Raw genomic sequence first — 24,001 nt, forward strand, 5'->3', positions numbered from 1 at the left:
GATGACACGCACGGATAGACGATTCCTTTTGAACAGGATCGTGATGCGACCGCTCTGTCCACGGATTTGCATCCATAATTTCGTCATGAAGTCGGCGCACGTACGGATCCAATCTTGGTGCCAGCGAGACCACTATCACACGCTTCCACGCAACGAGCAGCTTTAAGGTTCACGCGAATTTCTCGATTCGCGAGAATCGCCGATGAATTGGCACGGTCCGAATCTATTGCAGAGATTGGTTACCCGTGAATTCTTGGACGGACAGGCGATACCACGTGTCGCATTTCTTCGAAATTGAACGAATTTTCCGCAAGACGTCGATAAATCCTCACGTCCGGAGATGAATAAAGCCGATTTGAGCGAAGAGGAATTAGCGCGAGAAATCGGTTCGTGAAGTAGATTTCTTGGACGCGAATTGATCATTCGAATTGTCGGACAGAGCCAAAGTCTCGTCTATGCAAGGATCGACGCAGGTTGTTGCATAGCGGCAGCAAGTACATTCGTGCATCCGATAATCGGGGATACACGTTGCGATTCTGTTCGATCAGTTTTCTAAGCCCGCGCCAATTTATCGGTCAGCTCGGTGGATTACGCGAACCCTTTGATCCCCAAAATAGTCGGCCTTCATAACATCCAATCTACTTGGGATTAAACAAGCGACATTGACACTCCGCCGGTGTGACAATGCCTTTCTTCTCGGAAGAAAAACGGTCGTTCGGACGAGAAGCTAGAGCAAGAAGTTCGTGAACAAGGATCGTTTTGTCATTGAATGTAATTTATCTGGATCTTTGTCGCGTAGACGACGTGCACGCGTGCCCAGGAGATTCATTTCTTGCTGGCGATTGAGCTTGATCGCGACAAATGGCACACAATACCATGACAAATTAATGAATCGCAAAGATATTTGTTTCCATCGCAAGAATTTCCGCGTTTAACGCAGAGGGATCATTCGTTTATTCGGAGAATAAACGTAGAATGACATTGCATTTTCCTTTTAATGGATTAATGTTTTCCGACTGCGATCATTTCCATCTGGTGACCGAGATGATCCGTTACAAATGCCCGCTGATATCCGCCGAGTTCGTTGGAAAAACCAATAGCAACACCAATTCGCAGAGGACTGTCGGGTTTCCCGGAAGGTCTACGTCTTCTCTCACCACGATCCTCATATCCTCGTAGGCGATTCTGCAAAATCCACCCACGTATTCCGCCGGCTTCCCCGGGAGCCCCCAGTTGGATGACACCGATGAAATTCGCGTGACTGCTCTAAAGAGTTCCTCCGTGAAACCGGGCGCGACGAAAGCAGGGAGAGAAATGGTGGAGCTTGCCATCGCGACCGATGGTAATGGTCGCAGTTGCAACCGCGCGGAAGTTCCGCGAAAATGTCGATCCTATTCTTCCTCGCGAGTTCTCCCGCAACGCGTTTCCCATCTTCGGTCTCTTTATATTTTTTTTCTTTTTGCGCGCAATGTTTGCTCGCAGGAAAATTCCACGTGATTCAGAGAATAATTCTCGAAAAGGAGATAAAGTGGAAGAGTGAGAGTGAGAAAGAGAAACAGAGAAAGAGGAACGAAGAGATGCAGCGGTGATGAACCGATCGATCAATCGATCGGATTGGTTTCGCGCACCCATGCACGTCGTCTACGCTGATGCAGGACACGAAATCAGGCGGGTGTGTGTGTGTATGATGTTGCAGGTGTGACCATCCTGTTGTCACAGACGGTGTTTTCCCTGCTGGTGGCCCACGTGTTGACGCGAACCTCCGAGGCGGTGCCACTTATAGGTACCGATCCACCTTTCCTACCTGCCTACCCCGATGAGGCTTGATTCGACGCTGTGGGGAGTTTCACCCTTTCTTTAACGCGGGAATAGATCGGCAAGGCTCGCAATGACCGAATTTTCGAATATTATCTTTCGTTACAATTTTGCGAAACAATTTATTATCGATAACAATTTACGATCTCGCCTATCTAAATTCGAAGCAAGCACTTATTATTACCTTTTCAATCAGCTCCACGACCATTAAGAACAAAAAGCTTGCGTTTTACATAATATCCTGCGATCCCATGCCGAGATATCTTAACTTACATCGTAAGCTAATTTCCGCTTTAATGTCAGAAGGTAATCAATATACTATCGCGATAATCTGGCTCAACTACTATTTCGTGAAGCGGATAAAAGAGACTCTGTGTCTATTGGAAACTAGAAAGGCGTGACTTCCAAGTAAATTGTCTTTTAAATTGGTATGATTCCTGTGTGCGAAGATTGCAATTGCAAAGATTGGTATCGAGCGCATTCTCAATCAGAATGCTAAGGTCTCTAACAGGCGCGGCTCTTCTTCCCACTCAATATTGATGTGTTTACAAACGCGATGCATTTAGATACACGCGTAATTTGCTTAATTAATAATTATGTGATTATAACGAACTCGTTGGAGAGCTCAAAGAACTGTAAATTGAAGAAGACGCGATATAGAAAAATAAAAGAGATCGATCTCGCGAGCAATCTGAGTTTCGCGATAAATTCGAAAGTGGAAAACTCCCCGCACGTCGCGTCCTCTCTCATTCACGTCAAAGGGACCGTCTAGATTCTCTCCTTCAACTTTCCCATAACTTGTCATATGAATAATGATAAGATCATCGCAGTGATATTCTACGCTATATTAATGATATTTGTCAACTGGAATTATCAAAAAACATCAATTAATTTATAATAATAAATATTCCGCACGCGTGTAACGTTTTCTTAATAATTAAGATGCAGATGAATATCGCTAACACAATGCATATGGATTATTTTTATAAAAAAGTTATATCAATTGGGACAATAAAACAATATGTGAAAATTATTATTTTTCATGCGATCGAACGAGTGATTTAAATCTATTCAATTTATTACTCAATACTCTCTTTTTAAATATCTTCTCTTGGATAATACAATAAACAATTTATACAGAAAATGTTATGGTGCACGTACATGCAATCCAGAGGAGTTATTGGATACAATCACACAATTTCCATTCATTATTATTCAATCCACGAGAATAACAAGAAAATATTTATTAACGCGTTTGACGAGGATTGAAATGGTACATGTAGGTATCTATAACCTGCATGAGCACCCAATTTTGCGATACGATAATATTGTCGATCGTGTCTATCTGGGACGCGATAGAAGTGCAAGTAGACGATGCGGTGTGAATGTGCCACGAGTGCAAGGTGAGAGTGGATATGCGTGTGTATGTTACAGGCAATGTCTGCTGAATGTAATCACTGCTTAACACGTCTTTCACGAGTGTAATGCTTGCACGTTGATGCAGCATCAGGTAAGACTTGACAAACGCGGCAACTGCAATCACGATCTTCGAAATTTTCTCCGAAAACGCTTGCTCGCAAACTCGCTGACAGATACTTGTCGCCTGTGCTAAATCGAAACTATTGTATCTGGCATCGCGTTGCGAGTGATGAGTTTTTCGCCTTTTCGCCGAATTCCCGTTACTTTCTTTTTTGCATTTATAAGAAGAAGCCAATTTCCGATGAAACTTGTCCTCTCTCCATTCTCCATATTCTCATTTCCACAACTTAGTCACTACATCGATATCATTCACACTGATCGCAGAACACGAAACACGGTGACATTTTTAGATAGTTTATATTAAACAAGTTATTTTTTTAGTTAACGCTATTTTTAGTTAACGCTATTCACTCAAGAATAAAACTGTTTAATCACAAATTAAAGTGGTACAGTTATAAAACAGTAACTAGCAACAGTAACAATAATCTTTTTATCAAACGATGTCTGTTCCGTGTTGCGTTGTACGAATATTTCAAAAAATTTACGGAAATTAAAATTAAATGTATTTTCGGCGGAATATTATAGATATTTGTGCGTGACAATTTTTGAATATTATATTTATTGAAAAGCTAAATCACATTTAACCGTTAAAAGGACTGTTACATTATTAACCGTTTTCATAGCAATTTTAGCGCATCGATACTTTCCATTGGCCAAAAGCGACGATTTCCACGTGCAACCTGAGGGTCACGTACTGTTTACCAAGGTACCGACGCATAAAGGCGCATGGAATACGTGCGACGGTCAAGAAACGATAATTATATCCTGGTAACGGGAGAAACAATTACGGAAGGATTAAGCTGCTCAAGCACGGGTTTATTTCGCAATCAGGGGTCGTATAGATGCGAACTTGGATTGTGCAGAAGTCAGATTGCATTAGCGGGAGTAACTTCGCATCACATAAACAAAGTTTCATAATATCGTTTTTAATAGCAAATAGTTCATCAATTTCAGTTTCATTTTCTCAGTATTACTTGATGATACGAAATCTATTTGCGCTGTTGCAGCGCTACATTCTCGTCATCTTTATCACATCCTCGTTATCTCTATTTAATCTTTATAATCTTTATAATCTATATCATTTATACCGTATAAATGTAAAGCCGTACAAGTACACTTCTATTTCTGAACATTAATCCTTCTGTAATAGTATATATAATAATATATATTTTAGTAGAATATGTATATTTTGCAATAAAAATATACATAACTTTCAATGAACAAAGACAATAAAATTCTTTGTTAATCCTTCAACTTATAATTAATTGAGAAAAGTAAGTATCACCTACATTAGTCCGGAAGTTTGTTCAATTTTTAAGTGTCTTAGTTAATCTTCTTCCAAAATCTTCGCCCGAACGCTAACGACTTTATAATAAAGGATGCATCTCAGGATGACAAATTGCCGAGCACATCATCTCATCCTGCCACGAGCACCGTTATTACGTTATGAATCTTTATGAGCGACGTATAGTAAAAGGATAAACGTCCCAGTAAGAAGCGCGGGGAAAGACAACCGGCTGTTATTCGATGTGGCGGGCAGGAAATGAAACGTAGAACACGGCATGCGCTATATAGAGTTAAATGTGTTTCCGAGCGTTAAAACTTTAGCAGTTATAGCAGGTGGTGAATTACAACATAATAAGCGCATCACTCATAAAAGCTTCACTCCATCTCGTCATCGCGGGCTACTTTGCGTAATCCTATGTCATATACATCAATTCGGGCTTGACTCGACTCAGTATCGTGAGTCCTTTGAGCGTATTTCCCTACGAATTAAAGTGGCTCATAAATGAAGCACAAAACCGACTCCGGCCAACTCCTTGCAATCAACCTCGAAAGCGTGCTCCGAAGTATAATCAGCTTTAACTTGCGTCGTTATCGAACGAATTCTCCCTGACGCGTGATATTCCCTTGAAAAAAATTCCCCTCCTCTGCTTGGCTTGCTCGGAAAACATTATTAAAGAGAAAAAGCGCTATCGTAATCCCGTGCGCTTACAACGAGTCCTTTTCGCCCGATATAGAGCATACTTAATGCTAAGCTGAAATCGCGAAAACAAACTCTGTAACGAAGTTGTCTTTATGTTTTTATTATTATTTAGTAAAGAAAATTTATGGCGAAGACGTTACAAGGCAGATGAAAAAAGTGAACCGATTCGTGAAAGCGAAATATATCTCGATTCTTTCATACGCTTAGACGAGACTCCGATTATCTTGAAGATCTGTCAAAAGTCAAAAGATCTGAAATTTCCTTCCGCGTGGTATTTAATTTCTAAAGCAGTTTCTGACCGGCCGAAAATTCGCAAAGTAGAGGCAAAAGTACGCGCTCTTGTGACGGCCGTTCTCGTTTCTAAGGATACTTATATCGAATGCACCGCACAGAACGAGCGGAGCATTCACGTGGAAATTTAAAGGCTCATGTAAATTCAAAGACACGAGCGAGCATAAGCTGCTTCGGCTGACACACGAACGCGCGAAAAATTTCCTTCCTGCATTTGGCGCACATCTTTCGCGACCCATTCCCTCTTCACATTTCGGAGCATATATTTTCACATTTCGGGGCGACAGAACAATTTCGTATTATCGCGCAATTATATCTATCCCGCGGACACGTATCGAATTTCCAACGCGATCGCGCAAAAAAAATGTATACGCAATAACAAATTATGATTTTAATTTAATCGTGTTGAGAGTATGGAATATAAATGGCTGTTTCATTATCGGTAAAACATTCGTAGCTGCCGTTCGTAGCGTTGGAATCAAATTTCGCAAAAACGAGTATGACTGATATCGACAAACGCGCTCGAACACAATAATCGAGTGAATGCAAATCGGTGCGGACTAAACAGACAAGAAAGAAAAACGAGACATATTAATTCACGTACACATACATGTATGTGTGTATGTTAATCGTAAATGTAATTTGTACATTCTGTTTTTAAGTCTGTACTATTGTTAACGAGTCTATGTATCGGATCTATCTTGTGTCTTATCTCTCAATCAGAATGCATTTTCTATCCAGTAATAACTTTCAGCGATCACTCTATCTTTTTTTCTCTCTTTCTCTGTGCCTCTCTCTCTCTCTCTCTCTCTCTCTTTTCCTTTCTCTACCTCTTTTGTCTATCCTCGATTATTCATGACACGCAAAAATACGGAGTCGGTGTACATGTTCCGGACTATTTGATATTTAAATATCAAATTAAATTTTGCAGCGATGGATTGAAAAATATGCGTATGTGTGTCGCGTATGTCGGGAATCGAATTAATGGTGTCAGATTGGATTTCGGACAAACTCCCATTGCGGCCATTCTTTCTATTCGCGGCAACAACGATGACGACAAGCACGACCGCGAAACGTGCCTCCAACTAATCGCGGCCGATCGAGTGATATCTAATATCCCATGAGGTAATATAATTTGATATCATGATCACGTCGCCATTGACGCACCACGCGGAAATAAAATAATTGAATCTGACTAGCATGTCGTGTGCGTCATTACAACTGCTATCGCAAGCAGCGCTTTTGTCGGCAGGCATTCGTCGCAGGCGTCCAGGGTTTAGAATGGTCGAACGAACCGATTTGTGAAAATTAATTAACGCGCGCGCGCTTATCGTGTAAGCGCTTGCAGTCATTTACGTGGTCTCGAAAGAACACGTGATATTTGTTTGGCCGGTGATCGACATTGCGAATTTTCGACGATCTAATTTGTGTGATAATCATATCGATCCCGACCACATCACGTCGCCTAAATTTGCATATCGGCGTATGGCAACGTTGCGAATCGAATCGTTTACCATGTCATTTACGCAATCCGCAGACTTTACATTTGGTTTTTGCAACAAATACTGATGCGACTCGGAAACACATATTGGACTTACTTTCATCTTATTGTCACGTTCAAGGAATTTTTGTTATTATCTGACATTGTGTCTTATACATATATATAATGCATATCCTTTGAAATAAAGTCGGCGAGCGTTATAATTCTCATCCCTGTTATGTATTTTTTTGTTTTGTTGCAAGTTGCTCTCCACTACTTAGAGACACTTTAAAATACATATACTAAAACCTGATAGAAGATTATTTTATTTGTACGCATTTACTGCGTACATGATATTACGTTATTTCTATGACGATAATGGTTACACGGCAAAGCAAGCTAACTGGAATATGTATACCTGAACTTGCCAGATTGAATGTAAATGGAATGATTGATATACACCGCCGAGTATTACGGCAACATAAATTCGCGTCTATAATTCAGCAAACGTAACGAAGATATAATTACGTATCGCGTATTTCGTTATTATGTGTTACAGTCGCCGTTGACCATTAGAGGAATAATTAATCGATAAATGCAGCAGCGGAGTTGCGCGTTAAAGTTAACTTTTTTACATCACGGACATGAGTGCTTCGACGCGATTTACAAAACTGGGAAACGTTGGCTGGATTGCAGACGCGATGATGCAAAAAGCGGAAAAGGTCCTTTTAACGGTCGTCCGCTGGGCAGGACGATAAATTTGGCCAATGGAAAGGGCGGTACTTGGCTCGGCCACAATGCGCATCTTATTGCTTTTTTCCGGCGTGGTCTCCGCATTGTAACTGACCGCGAATAACCGCGATAAATCGCAGCGACAAAGTTTTAAGATCCGAGAGTGTAAATATAAATGGCGCGTAAAATAAGAATCGACGATAAAACATCGATCGCAAACGCAGTGTTAATGAATCGACGAATGGCACAGTGACCAGTAACATACACACACACACACACACACACACACACACACACACACACACACACACACACACTCGGCAGACATAGCACCCACGCACGTACGTACGTACATACATGCAGACAACACGAACGTATGTACCGTTTTATACACACACAGCTTTTGTAACGAATAAATCGCCCGCCGGGCAATTAAACTGCGATATGTCATTCCTAATTACAACCACGAGATACGGCGGGCGTGCATGTGCGTTAAACACTTTATGCGTTTCGCACCGTCGTCGTTTATTTATCATCGCGCATGAAACTTGACATCCAACGAAAATATGAGCTCGTTCGATCGCACACACCGTTAGAGAGTCATCATCGATAAACGGGAGGAATCTACGCGGTCCTTCCGAGGAAGACTCCGCGCTTTCAAAGATCCGCATCCATGTCCCACGTCGGACGACAAATGTGGTCGTGACGTTCCGTATTTTATCTAGCTAGCTATGGAGATCGTATGCAGGATTATCTTGGGTCGCCAGGATCGGACGGATCATACGTAACGATAAATGTGGGATATGAATGTGGGGGCTTGAGACCATACGACTCAGCGTGGCGCTTCTACTGCGGAGCTGCGAATTCTCGCATAAAAGTGATTCACGAATGGCGTTTCGCGATATGACAGAAGCGTCCTCGTACGCATTGCGCATTTTTTCCTAGCGAATTTCTTTCATCTCGTAGCTCGTTAACTCCGTAGCTCCCCGATAGCTTTCCCGATAACGCGCCGTGATAAATTTGTACGGAAATAACTCGCGTATCGCACGCAGGAAACGCGTAATCGCATCTGCAGGAGCGGTGCACACATCGACGGTGCTTAATAGAGTTCGACCAAGTTCTCGCGACTCTTTCAAAATAACGGCAATTCCATGTCGCACAAGTTATACGCCACGCGAAATGTGAATTATGCGACGCAATGCGCACGGGTTCGCTCGGATGGAGAAACGTAGTTACGTGTATAGATATAACGCACACGAAACGGGGGAACGATGATCATTATGATAATCGACCTACCAAAAGCTCGCTCACGTCTGACTGAATAGAGGCAACGTCATGATTTCGTTGGCCGTATGTGACTGAATGCGAACGAAATATCCGATTTCAGCGATAAACTGCTATGCAATCTCAGTCCAAAATCTATAAATGTCGCACCGTCATATTTTTCTGCACAAAACGCAAAGTACATAACAAAATTACTAGTAATTAAGCAACAGGAATTATATTTATAGTAATCAAGCGATCTTTTTATATATTTCTCCAATCGATATATTTTTTATTGAACAAAGATCATGTTCTTTTGTATCTTCTCGAAATATGACGGTGAGACACGTCCACCTGGCCTTCTGTCGCCAATATCAATCCAGCTACTTAACGTCTTTCGCGACTGTTGCGAACACGTCGGCAGGATCTATCGTTACGTTAACAACCCTTGATTACGCGTGTGGGCGAGCCTTTGGGCGGCGTGCGTGTTCGCTCGCGCCGAAGGGCTCTAAATTGCGAGCTGATGCGTTTCAATAGAACGGCGCAAGCTTTCTCCCATTCAAGCGGGCAACGCTTTGTCGCTCTGCCAATTCCCTACGAGCGATGCGCACGCTTCTTAGCGCGCGACGAGAGAGATTCTCAGACCTGTCTCCCTCTGAAACCGCGTGCACATCGGGAAAGTAGCAGTGACAAATTGTGAACTGTGCGATTAAACAAACTCATTTACCAAATTAGATGAGAGTACGCGCAATTCAATGAGATGTGTGTGTGCATGTATTGATGTCGCACATTTCCTGGATCTTGAGTCATTTCGGTGAACCTTTCCCATAAATATCAATCAAATTTTAATTAATATCAATACGTATTTATGGGAACGGAACACGAATGCAACTAATAATCAGCTACACTATTCACGGTTCACGTGTGCGTTCATCGAATTATTATAAAAATTTGAATTCATAAATGAAATCATTTTCACCCGATCTCTTACCGCTCATAACTCGCGTCAATCGCCGATGTGCACGCGATCTGACACGCTTTGCTTCGGTCTTTAGCTCTTTTTCCACTAGCTCCGCGACCCGCTATCGGAGAACGCGAAGAGGAGGCTTGCGCGTGCGTGTGTGTGAATGTGGAAACTACGAATGCTATCACGCTCGATCTCAATCTGCAAACTCTCTCCTACGCAGAGTCTCTGACCTTCCGACCGGGTGCTAGCGCCTCGAATTTACGAGTTTAGTATTGCATTGGTAGTGGTAAAAGTACGTGAGAGTGTAAACTGCACCGAAGGCTCTGAATCAAGGAAATGGTCTCTTACTATCCAGCACTGTCTCTTTCCGCCGTTCTTTCTTTCTCTCTCTATCTCTCTGTATCTATTCTGACCACCTGTCTGCCTGCCTCTTCCTCCCTCGCTCTCTTCTTTTTACTCTCATTTCTACTCCGCATCTCCGCTCTCGAGTGGTATCTCGTTTTCGTCTCGGAGATAAGTTAATCGTTACAATGAGTAGAATTGGGACAATCTGTCGCAGGACCGAAGAAAGATCAGATATCCTGGATGAATTAAAGCGCTGAGTACACGAAACAATGTGTACTCAGTGAGAGATCCATTCTGAATTTGTGGAAAAAAGGAGAGACATTTCGAAATTCGCGAAGAGCTCGAAATATGTCGATCGTAAAAAAATTATTGGCGCCGAATGACGGCTTGTAACTCGGTAATACCACTCGAGAATCAAGAGTTCTCTCCTTCTCTGCGTAACTACTACCAAGAAACTACCCTTATAATTCTCTTCCTTTCTTTCTCTCTCTCTCTCTCTCTCTCTCTCTCTCTCTCTCTTTCTCTCTTTTGTAGGCTGCCTCCTGTCTGCTCTGCAGTCGCGAAACTTCAACTTGCGTAGCCGTACGATAAGTAAAGCGTATGACAAGTCACTCTACTCTGTACCAAGCTACTTATAAACCGCCATACCACCCGCCGCCATTGTCGTTGCCACTCCTCCGCCGTTCTAACTTCGCAACTCCTCGCGATCTCGTGTCGTTCCTCCACTCGCGGATTTCTACCCTCTGCTGTCGATCTGTCAACTCGCTGGAACGTCGCGTATACACGTTGCGATAGAGGTGTACGGCACGACGTACAGCATCGTAGAACGATCAACGTTTATTCCTCTCATGCTATGTCAAACTTGGTAGTTAGCTTCTCTGCCTTCAGTGTGTCTCACTCCCTTTCTTTCTCTGTTTCTCTCTCCCCCCCCCCCCGTCTGTTTTTGCCTCCACCTCTGTCTCTCGCTCTGTGGAACGTATTTCGAGAGTCACGAAGTCGCTTTTCTCCCTATTTCTCAGGCAAGGCTTATTAAAAGTTCCTCCGTAAACAACTGGTTGGTGCATACCTCACGTAGAAACTTAGGCTCTGCCTCGAATTTTGCAGAACTTAGTGCTCGTTCTCTCTATCGCCCACTGTACTTCTCTTTCTGTCTCTCTCTCTCTTTCTCTCCCCCCCTGTCGTTTCTTTGACGCGCATTCGAGCATCCGAAGTGTCTCGCGCGATTCATACAGTACGTAGAGTATATTTCGTGCATGGCGCACATTGATTGACTCTGCTGCTGGCAACAAAATGAGTCCCACACTTATGGAGCATATTAGACGATAATACATGGAAAGTGCATCGCTCTTTTCGCCTATTGCTCCCTCTCCTGTTCTCCTCTCTTTTTTCTATTTCTTCTTCTTCTTCTTCTTCTCCCTGTATCACCTATTATCGCTAGTCTTGCTCACTGCTTCTCAAGTGGCACCGCTCGATTATATGCAGACATAGTTGTAATCATAATTGTAGAGTCGAAGTACTTGGAAAGTACAAAATTCCAGAAGGAATATTTCCATCGTATCTGTAAAATCGATATTTCAAGCACGGCTTAAAACTCAAGCTTAGACGTATTACTCACAATCAGAGGTGCGACGATACGAAGTTCATACAAACTAAGGCTTAATTACGTACATATGTACGAATTTATCTCGATGTTTCAGTGCGGATTACGCATACCTTTCATGTAAAACATTCATTACGAGTAATATGAAATTAACATAACTCTTCCGGACGTGGAAATTATTTATTATTCTAGAATTACGCGTACCGGTTCGGATTATGCATCGCGACCTTATCACATTTCATTTATTTTAACGGTAACGGGAGTCGTTGGTATGAATATCACAAATTTTGACGCAACCTAATTTTACCGAGTTCTTTATATACATATATAAGAAAGCATCAGGAATACCTGCGCTCAATATTGATGAGGACGATTGGTGTCGAGAATCAAATCGAATTAGATCAGGACATACAAACGTTTTAATCAGTGATAATCATGATATCTTAAGGCTAATTAACTTAAAGTCATATTGAGACGACAGCGAATATACATATTCAATATCATGCCAAGAACCAACACAGATAGAAGCGCAAATGCTCTAAGATAGATGGGAACGAAATATTGTCGAGAACTGAAAACTATAGCGAAACAGAACTATAATGAAATGTCATCAAGAGCGTAAAAGATAGCAGAACAGAATAAAATCTCGCGGAACGCTTCGGAAAATAATAAACCAGTATGCGCGCGAAAATATTCACACTGGGAACGGAGAGCTTCGTGTTTTCGCGATGTATGCGGAAAATATTTGCGAAGGTAATCCGCGAATCAATAAAAACATCGTGCGAATAGATAACGCTTAGGTTAAAGGTGTTTAGGGTGGTTAGGGGTTCGCGGGATTATTCAGCACGAACATTTGCACCCCGAATCTTGACGCTTCTTGCTGCGTGCCGGAAGATTAACGTGTGCGATAGACGCGGCACTTCGTCCTAATGATCTGGCACAATGCCATCCACCGTATTTCGGAAACCTCAATTCATGTAGCTTGCAGGATCTCCGTAATTGGTCTCGCTGCGAGAAGGAACGGCGCTCGATAATTATAATTTACGAGTGGAAGGCGAGTGATACGCGCATGATTGTACGTCGCAACGAAGAAATAACGCCAGCGGCGAGAATTGGCCAGGAGAAACGAGAGAGAAAACGAGAGATAGCACATTATGAAGGGATACATACGCACATATATATATATATATATATATGTATATGTATGTATGTATGTATGTATATATATATATATGAGAAAATATGAAGCCGATCGCGCGAGCGAGAACGCTGGTCCATTTCGAAGAGAGATGCAAATGTCGGGAATTTACCCCGCTGTAACATAATCTATGCGGTTGCACAATAATGGAAAGAGAAATTATTGGAATCAACCATAACTGAATAGCGCATTTTCCCGATCGTATTTATCTTCCGTATACTTTCGGTTCTTTCTCTTTCTCCTTCTCTCTCTCTCTTTCTCTCGGCTGATGATATCAGAGAAAACCGCAACTGTTTTCGCACAGGCGCAGTCGTTTGTCATTCCTAGATAATTACGGAGAATGTACCGCGAAACTATCTAACTGCAATGCGTCAACGATCGCCGCCAATATAGCTTTTATACCAGCAATTAAGATTAGCAATCGAACGTATAAAAGTCTATCATGTCTACTATGAATTTTCAGAAAAACGTCTTGGTGAAATCTGCCTCATATTCCCGAAAGCCATAGTTTCGTTACTTTGTGACTGAAGATAGTAACGGGCTCGTAAATATTAACGAATTATACTCTCGCGATCCTCGCTTCGTGTAAAAGTTAAACTCAACTAGCTGTCGCGATAAGACTCCGTCAAGTCTGCTGAATCGCACAATTGGGCGCAGGGGAATCGCGAATCAATTTGCACGAATGCACATCTCACGGGGCAAGCCGCGACAAATTTTATTTTCTGCGTGATTCGTTCGTGGTGTCCGCGCAAACCGTCGTCGGGGCGCTTAGGCGTGATTCATTTTACAATTAAACGCAGTTAGGTTTAACTTTGCGAGCCATTAAGCCCTTGCGTGGTCCTGGCCCCGACGATATATCATTTTTACTGCTGATAAGCGTGCAGCGGCGCGCAATTTGGGTGACACCGTTCGAGAATGTAAACCGTACCCACCGTTGCAAATTGCTATCTTCCCGTATTTTCTCTGCGTCACACGCTGCCAGCAGTCGGCTCTCTCTTCATGTGTATATGCGTAACTTGTTATTTGAACATCTACCTCCATTACATTGCTTGGGTAGACTGGTATGTCGGCTATAAATGTAGCATCGGGCGCAAGCTGCACTCTGCATTATGTAAATGTAAATTCGAAATTATCTACCAACTTCATCTCTCGGCAATAATGTATCTATCATAGATTTCCTTTCTTCTCGTTATGTTTATCATCAGTTTAAAAGCCACTTCGAATATACAAACGGAAATGTTCAATATTTAATATTTATGTTATGTTTTAATAATCTTGATTATTTCCTGCATTATTATTAATAATATATAGAAATGATGCATCTAAAACTTAAACTTTGAAATTGTTTTCATTATATATTTTATATCCAACGATTTTATTACATGTTTTTTTTATCTGTTAGTATTTTAGTGCAATACACCTTAAATTTTATTTCCAATTTTTTTCCAGATTTATAACTAAAGGCATTTAATATATAAGTCATTCAAATCTAATTTTAAAATAAAAAAATTGTTTCTCTCATAAACGATAAAGCGTAAAATAATGTGATATAGCAAAATTTATAGCGTGTACTAAAAAATCGTGCACTGGAATTAACTCCCTTTAACGCTGTATTGTTCAGACGCGAACTAACGTTAAAAGACAGAGAAAGAGAAATTGTACGATTCGAATTTTTTAATTTCTAAAGCGTCAGAATCTCATGGTGCAACCAACATGAAAATTCATATGACGAAAGGATTTGTAATATGTAATAACTGCACATTTCTGACATATTCGTGAAAGAGCTTTAAAGAGCAATCCGCGAAGCCACACATAAACGAGTGCCAAACCGTCAATGATAATCCCAGGCGGAACATGCACTCTCCAGAAGATACGTAAAACCTTGAGAATCCGTTGCCGATTTGGTAAACGGCACGGCAAGTGCATTCAATAAAATTCCGAAACGTCAAGCTAACATATGGACTGCGACTCGGTGCAACGAAATTTATGACTTCCCTCTACATACGTGCAACAGTCGCATAAGCGATTCGTAGCCACTGAATCTTCATTATGAGAAATATGAATTTTGCAATAACGCTACGTGACCAGTCAGAAATTGTCTCTCTCAACGAAATTAAAGCCGCCCGCTTCTGTTTTTTGAAATAACTCACCCATCTTCTAAGATAATAATAGCGCATCCGTTTCAACGTGACATACTCGGAGATATCGCGAGAATATACAGTTTACTATTATTCTTAATCTCGCTGTACATCTCATCATCTCTATATTTTAAATTCCATCACGACATTTGAGAAATGCAGTGTACTCGTAATTATTTATTCGTAACGTCCGGTGCAAACATGGACGGTGGTGTGTCGTCTCTCTCGAAATTCTCTCAGCCCGTAAATACCGGATTGCTTGCTTTAAATAATGCCCTGGAAGAATTACTATGGTAACGATAGTGGAGCATCGAGCAGACGGCCAGCACAATGGAGCAACAGCGGTGCGGAAGCTCGTATAGCGTTCACAGTGATTTATTTATTTACACCCCCGCACGTGTATAGCCACCAACCACGTAGTACACCCACAGAAGCACGGGATCTACCGACAGGTGGACGATACTGATAAAAATCGTAAGGGAACTCGCGCGTGACTTATTTAAATGGCTCCGTATGGGTGTGTTGCACGTCGTTCTCTGGCGTACCCACCCACGCGAGCGAAACGAGGCTACATCGTCGCCGACTACAATGGTCGTGGCGTAAAGCAGAGATTCTCAATAGTTTGCAACCGAAGCTTGCGATTCGATCACGTCCTCAGCGTGATTGCCCGGGGAATTCCCTGAGAAAAATTCCCACATTTCGAAGGGAGACGATCAAAGACAATCAGACTTGCATAGAGGAAGGAGAATAGGGGTTAAAGAGTGGTCTGAGCTCAAGATACAGATATTCATTCTCGGAAAACGATGAGCAAGAAGAAGAAAAATCCGATTGTTATAGTATCGTACCTACGTAATCTATGTGCCGGATCGTACTTACGTAATTTACGTGCTTGAATTTATTGCCAATCCAAAGAAGTGCACGAGGATGCGCACAAAACAATTAATTACCAGCAGCTGCATTTTTCTTAGCATTGTCGTTTTCTTTTCGTTTGGTCGCTCCGTCTTCATTAATTACGGCAATGATAAATTTGCAACAAGGCGCTTTTGCTCGGCATATCGCTCGACGTATAATTGCCAGTTATTTGTAATCCGTTCCCGTCAGCAAACGGTATTACTTATGCAAATACTGAAAGGGCAGAAGATAACGCATCGTTGCACTCATCGCGACCCCTTTGCGTCTCTTCTGGTCGGTCGAGGAATTCAATCGAGCAGGTGGATGGTCTGAGAGTCACTCGACCGTGCCACGGGGTGACTCTTTCCATGCTCCTTCTATCTTCGTACTTCCTTTTTCCGTATTCTTACAGACGGCTTACGAAACGACACCGCTGCAGTCTCCGAGTATCATGCAACTTTGACGAAAGTCCTATCCGAGGACGTTCGCTATTTTATTTCCCGTCGTGGCTGCACAATAAGAAGGGCGGTTTTTCTTTTACCTTTCTTTTCTTCCCTTTCTCTCTTTTTTCTCTCTCTTTCTCTTTTTCTTTCTACCTTGGCACATTTCTTTCCCTCTCGTGCAGAATTGCGATCGTTTTCCACAGGGATCGAATGATACGAATCGCCCCTTCCCTCCCGTTGAGAGAATTATTTTAAGATGAGGAGTAAGTCTTCGTCGAGAGATCCTGTGCGATGCTCCACTTGAGAACGAAAGCTTACGAAGAAGTCAGGATTGACAGTAGCAGTTCATGATGGAACTCCGATGTGGAATCGCAAGAGCGCAATCTTTGTTATAATCCTCTTGCGATACGTCACGACGCATTTTTCAAACAGATTTTCTCTCCTCTGTGAACTTCTCGTTTGCTGTAAATTTCTACTCCGACTGAAAAAAAATATGGCGAGTTATACGCAAATAATTTGATTCAATGATAAAAGTACAGCGACCAATGTACGAAACACGAGGCTGTAAAATAAATAGCGCAACTTGGAAAAAACGTTTCAGAATATTGCTTGCGTGAGCACTGCACGGACACTCCCAAGCGGAAAGTCCCATATGACTGCACAAAAGTTGGAGGACGTAAAAGGTGTTGGCACGTGGCCGAGTTATAAACGCACGTTCACAGTAATCAAGGACGACCACAAAAAGAGCGCAGGACATAAAACGAAAGAAAGTAGAAATATATGAAGGAGACAAAAAAAAAATAAAAGTCAAACCGAAAAGCAGCGTTTATGAAAAGCCGAACGGGAAAGTGTTCTCCATGCGGAAACGAGCGCAGTCGCGGGAGCGTGATTACTCAAAGTAATTGGGAGACAACAGAGAACAAGCAAAAATGTCGTAGCAGCGATAGATCCTTAAATGCAATCGCGTGTTTCTCCTCTCGTTTCTCAAAGACGCGAAAGAGCATCACGGACGAGAAAACAGAAGGTTCTACGTGACATCGCGAGCAAAAATCGAGTGAATAATGAGGACACAATGTAAGACGGACACTGGAGCGGCAACCGGGAGAATAATGGAAAAGCTGAGCGTCACCACGATGGAATTGGCGATCAGAAAACGAGCAAATGGCAGCCGGAGACGTGATGAGAACAATCGTGCTCAAAGACCATCAAAGGACAGCAATGGATATATTAAAATTTGCAACAATCACTAGCTGGTATGAAGTCCCTCAGAGAACTCTCTCTGTAAACAACGCTTCGTTTCAGAACGATGTAAGAACACTATTGTAAAAACAGGATAAAATCCATCCCTGAGATCGAGCGATCAAGAGGTAATGCAGGTGTAAAGCCGCTCGAATGCTGCCGGGCTGCTACGAAAATGGAGGAAGTCGTAACTGCAAAACGACATCGTAGGAGGACAACAACGGAATTAGCAGAAATGAGGCTGCCATGAAAGAAAAGTTGATGCACATTGCTGGTAATCAAAAAACGTAACTACCCCCGTGCACGACATTTATCAGTTATATTTTTCTTTCCGACGAGTGCAATTTTTGATAACGTGGTAGTCATGCGTTTATTAAGCGTTTACCAAGCTATAACGTGTACGAGATGTGTCGAGAGGACAATATCCGCTTTCTGATTGCATGGAATTCTTTTCGTTTTTTCGTTGCAAACTTCGTGTTACACATACTGGGAATGAGTTTACTCTGATTGAATGACAAAATCTTATTTATAGAAACTGCGAAACGCGGGAAAAGAATTTTCGTCGAGAGGAGAAGCGAACACCCCAACAGGCATCGTGATGTGCTCGATTATTGGAATTGTCGAAAGCTATTATAATATTAAGAATTCGTCTGTAGCGAAATAGTAAGCATGAAAATGCTTGCGCGACAGCGCGGCTAAGTATGCCGGCGGAGACAGAGAAGGAAGTAAAATGCGGCAAATAGAGCATTCGTAGTCGATAAAACCAGCTGTTCCGAGTAATCAAGGTCCGGCTCACGACTCCGCAAGTAGTACGTAAATGCGGAAATCGAGTAAAGCAGTAAACTTGAATGAGCAGAGCGGGGGATGTATAGCGTATAAAAAAGGCGTCAAGGGATGCAATTCGACTGATAAGACAAAGAGAGAGAGAGAGAGAGAGAGAGAGAGAGAGAAAGAGATATGTACGGAGAGAAAAAGAGACGTGGAAATAGTTGTTACGTGACTACATAACGAATGAGTCGGTTCGTCGTTGAAGTAATGAAGGGAAAGGTAAAAACGAGCAGCTTCTCGGAAGGAAATGCGACCGGGAAACGAAACGAGGTCCTTGGTCCAGTTCCCAAAACGACAAGAAGAACATCGATAATGGAATTTATTTGTTCGTACAAATAGAATACATTTTAAAGCATTTAATGCCAATTCTGTGAAGCGGAAGCCAGGTACATAAAAATTGCTACAATCGATAGGTTTTTTATAATAAAACATTTAACGAGTCGACAGTTATTAGTTCTGTCTCTGCAATAGTGTAATATCCGATATCGATATTCGAGAATGTATTTTGTATTATATTCTATAATAGAATATAATACAAATAAAAAATAATATTTTTATCAGTCTATTACACGCAAACTGTTAATATGCTAAATAAAAATTAAAAGCCTTTTAACTCTCTTTATGAACATACATTTTGTATTCGAACAGTAGAGTCTAGAATAGATCAAGCGAAAATTTAGCAGTATTTAAAATAAATCTCTTTAAAACTTTAAGTTTAATGTGTAATTAACAACTTGTACTCTTTTCATCAAGTACTCTTGTGAAACTTTTCAAAAGAGCGTTGTCGAAGATGAATAGCGTCATAAAGTTATGTGAATAAAACCGCGGCACAGCAGTAATTCATAGAAATTAGTTTGTAAATCATGAAAAAAAAACGGATTTTGAATTGTCACTTTTCTTTAATAGAGGAGTTATTCCACTTATAATACTTGTATTGTTGGTATTTCGTAATTATAAACCGCAAGTAAGAAAAGTACCACAAAGAAATAGGTTAGCAGAAAAGCGAAATATGCCGACATTTGATTCTTTAAATTTCCACTTCATTTCGTGTCTGTTTTATTTTTCTCAACCGTTTAATAATACCTCTCATACGATATAATCGATAAATTCCGCCAGGACTGTACGGAAAATACGAAACAATTACGTATAAAATAAAATTCGTGTTGGATTTTTCACATATTCCTGTAACAAACGTGATTTTTCAACTTATCAATTAAGCGTCATTGTTTTCTCGCCAAATTATTTCGCAGACCAGTGAAATATCGACGTTTATTACAATGGCCGTAAATTCTGCATTAACCATTGTATTAACCGGGTTGGCATTACAGCGCATGTAACAACTAATTAATTCAATGGAATAATTTAAATTTAAACGGACCATCTCTCACTGAATTGAAAATTCGACGACGCTGGCTATTTTATCACGATTTAACTGAAGAACGTAACGAGACCGAAATACGTCACGTGAAGCAAGTCGGATTATTTTTTACCACACATGAAGATACATATCGCAAAAGATACATATTACGATATTGCAATGGTGTGTGTTTACATCGCGAACAGTCGTTACGTACAAACTCGGATAAACATCCTTTTACTGACAAGCACGTGTGACATTAATGCGACAAGTAAATGTATTTGCGTTGAAACCGAGGATTTATCAATTATCAAGCAGACTAAGTCTTAACTTTTTTTGTGAAAAAACGTATTTTACATGAGGGACATCATGAGGATTAGCGCTGCAGATTGAACGATCGATGAGCCAGTTAATAAAGCCGCGAACGAAATTTTCACGCTTTCCAATGTAATTGCGTAATTATTGAAGCCCTGCATGCACTCCGTTGCATGTTCGTCGTACGTGCGTATGAAATAAATATCTGAAATAAATATCACTAGCCGCGCGACATTGCACACACGTCGAGGCAGTTCCGGCGAAATATCATTCCCCCGACGCACGCCGCGCTAATATGAAAGCCACCGCGTCACGTTGCATTCGGGAAAATGCAATTGTTTGATCGACGATAGCCGTGAAAAACAAATTTGCTCGCGAAAACTTGCAACGTGCTACCCGTCAATAAATAAGTATAAGTAATCATCGGTTATTTTTCAAATTACAAGTCAAATTTAGCACTGTGAGTAACCGAATGAATAATGAAGTATAAAAACAGAGCGCGGTACCGCAAGCACTTTCGTGTTGTTCTTATGTACTTCGCTATGTATGTTCGATATGTATTTTTTATGTCGATCCTGCATCTACCTTTAGCAGACAGGCGGTAGAGGGATTAAGTAACTTGAAACGCATAAATATGCAGCCGCTACGTTAATGGCAGGCAAGTTTTAAGGGTTCATTAATAAAGACGGGGGGAAAATAGCCACTTCCGTATACGGCGATTAATCATAGACCTGAGACATCGTGCCGAGCTTTATGGAACCCTTCAACACAACCATCGAGATAACCGTAGAAGAAGCTAAGAAGTCTTTTTAATATTTTGTTCGCCGACATTCGAAGCTCTCCAGTTTCCTTTTCTTATTTTCGCGCGCCTCGTTCGGTCGTTGCGACCACTTATCTTAACGCGGCATTTCGGATGTGCTTGCCCGACTACGACGATTCAATAATTAAGCTGAAAGGCTCCGTAATTAGAATTACGAGCGAATCTTCGCATTCGCAAAATGGGAAATAAATATTCGACTGCGTCCGAGAGCGCAACCAGAACGAGGCAAGTAAAAATGTATCGCTCGAAGATCTTTCATTTGCGAGAAACGTTTCGCATCCGCGCAAAGTATAACGCATTACGTAAAACGGCCTGGTTATTCGGCCGTAAAAAAGTAAGAAGTTCGGGAGAAGGTAGGATATTCAAATGATATTCTTGTAGAAACGGAACATTACTAAAAGAACTACTGCATCAAAATCCGCTCGATCTTACGCGTCGACACTATGCATTGATAGGTCTATTTTCATCACTTTTAAACGTTTGTTCTATCACAAGGGGGAGAAGATGAAGTTTACAGTACGACCGATAACATAAAAGAAATACAAAAATAATCACAAGTTATATATTAACCGACATACCGTACGTACGCAATACCGCTTGCGTGATCGAAGTAAACTTCGATTGCATTAGTTCTTACAAAGCCGCAAGGCAATTTAAGTCGTAGCGTAAGTCCTGTCCGCGCCGTGACAGGATTTCTGACTGAATCGCAAAGGTGCAATATAACGGCGCCGATAACAAAAGTCGACAGACGAGTTGCATCCCAATCCGATCGTAGTGCGTAGTTTGAACCGCAGCTTAAACGTTCTCACGATATGCATCCCTGTGTACTTCTATCATTTCTGGGTATTGTTAAATGTGCATCGACGACAATGAGTCGTAGCAGGTTACAGGTAGCCCTAGTATGCATTTTGTGTCGAGCTGCATTCTCGATAGTTGCATGATGTAGCGTGAGCGTTCTCTCTACGTCGCTACTTCTCTGCGCAACATGTCTTTTCGTCTTCTCTTCTTCCTACACGTCTACACGCACCTCACGCACAAGTAAGTACGCTCTGTTTTCTCTGTTCTCTTACTTTCGTTTATCTAAACTGACATACGTTATCTTTTTGTCATTCCAGCGAAACGAGAAGCGCTGACTTTAAGCACGACCGTGGAGAATTTCGAAAATTGTAGTGTCTTTTGTACAAATACCATCACATTTTCCTTCTAGACATTTCTCTTGCTTGCTCAAACTGCATAGAAAACCAAGTTTAACCGACATCTTCTAAGTTTTCTCTTCATCATGCTTTTTAGAGATTTTTTTATTGCTGAATGTATTGTACGCTGTTTTTTCTCGTGTATACGTGTGATTTTCTCCTTTATAGCTGTATTATTTTTTCTGATCATTATCAGATGAGATAATTTGCTTGTTTCGCCTGTTTCTATCGTTTCTTTCTCAACTTTCGCCTCCAGTGTGAGTCGCGAGAGTCGATCCCGTGATAGGTCCATTCGGGTGACACCGAATCGCCGTGTGTTGTGACTGCGAGTGTGTCATCGTGGAGTGTGTGTCTTTTTACTCGCGCGGAGGGATTCGAATTTTCATCGCGTCTGGAGAATACTGCGCTACTCGATACACCACTTGGGGAAACCGGCAGAAGTTTCTTCGATCGAGGATAGAAATAAAACAAGCTAATGTACGGTACGATACGAGTTGCGATTGGAAAAAACGAAGCGCGAAATCTTAAGCGGCTCAAGCAGACGTAAAATCGTACTCCTGTTCGATAAATATAATACTAGACGAAAGTCCATTAAAAATGCGTTTATTTCTCTTTTTTGCAAATAGCATTAGTTTCGACTGTGTGTGCGTTTATTCGTCATGTTCATTTTTCGATAAAATTTCGCGGTGGAACAGTCAGTAAGCGAATGTTCTCCGAACGTACGAATTGTCGAATCCCTCCGTGCGCACCGAAAACGCGCGAGCAATCGTATAAGCGAATGAAAGATTATCAAGGATGCACGTCGAGCACAAATGGAAACGGAGGAGGGAAATGAGTTCGCGCAAGCTGAGGCGATTACGAGATCTGAGCCGAGCTAAAAGAATCCGAGGGAATAATCTTTCATTCTCGTCGAGAGAGCGGGCTAACAGCGTCGATCTACGCCATTTCCGTGACTAATCGCTTTCTTTTTGTGTTCTTTCTCCGGGGATTTTCGGGAATACCTCGATTCAGGATCATACTTCAATTGCATCATGTTCATGGTGGCGAGCAGCGTCGTGCTGACCGTTCTGGTGCTCAACTATCATCACAGATCACCCGACAGATACGTGATGCCAAATTGGGTAAGAAATACGTACAATTAGACGTAATTATTATAGTACATAGTTAGTTAATTTATAATTATAATTAATAATAAATAGCTGCATCAAGTAATGCGAATGCACCGATAAATATAGTATGTTATTAATGATGCTACGTCGAAATAAACAATATCAATTTGCCAAAGTAATTCCGTATGTAGACGACACTAATAACTGCAAATAAACGCTAATAGATAAATAAACATTTATCACGCTAATAAATATGGTTATTGCTCAATAAATTATTTAGGTGCCTACGTAGCTTTACGTAGAGCGCATACGCTGCTTTTTGTACGTTGAAATTTTAACCACCAGCACAATATTTGCGGAATGCGTTACATTCACATTCAAAAGCAAATTAACTAAACATACGTATAGTCGGATTTTTTTAATTTACTCCAGAAGCATAATTTGGTCGACC

At 41.4% G+C, this 24,001-nt stretch overlaps 1 protein-coding gene across 8 annotated transcripts in view; it reads left to right on the forward strand.

Moving 5' to 3' along the window:
* LOC105277220 (neuronal acetylcholine receptor subunit alpha-7) overlaps positions 1-24,001 on the forward strand; it is a 204,143-nt gene that overhangs the window by 165,714 nt on the left and 14,428 nt on the right. For 7 of the 8 annotated variants that reach the window (XM_011335431.3, XM_011335428.3, XM_011335434.3 and 4 more), the window contains one exon: positions 23,453-23,562. In XM_011335431.3, coding sequence (XP_011333733.1) covers positions 23,453-23,562 — 110 coding nt within the window. Of the gene's footprint in view, positions 1-1,696; positions 1,784-23,452; positions 23,563-24,001 lie in introns of all 8 variants that reach the window. The other variant, XM_011335436.3, reaches the window with a different exon arrangement.

Source organism: Ooceraea biroi, chromosome 3, assembly GCF_003672135.1.
Source record: "Ooceraea biroi isolate clonal line C1 chromosome 3, Obir_v5.4, whole genome shotgun sequence".
Taxonomy (NCBI): domain Eukaryota; kingdom Metazoa; phylum Arthropoda; class Insecta; order Hymenoptera; family Formicidae; genus Ooceraea; species Ooceraea biroi.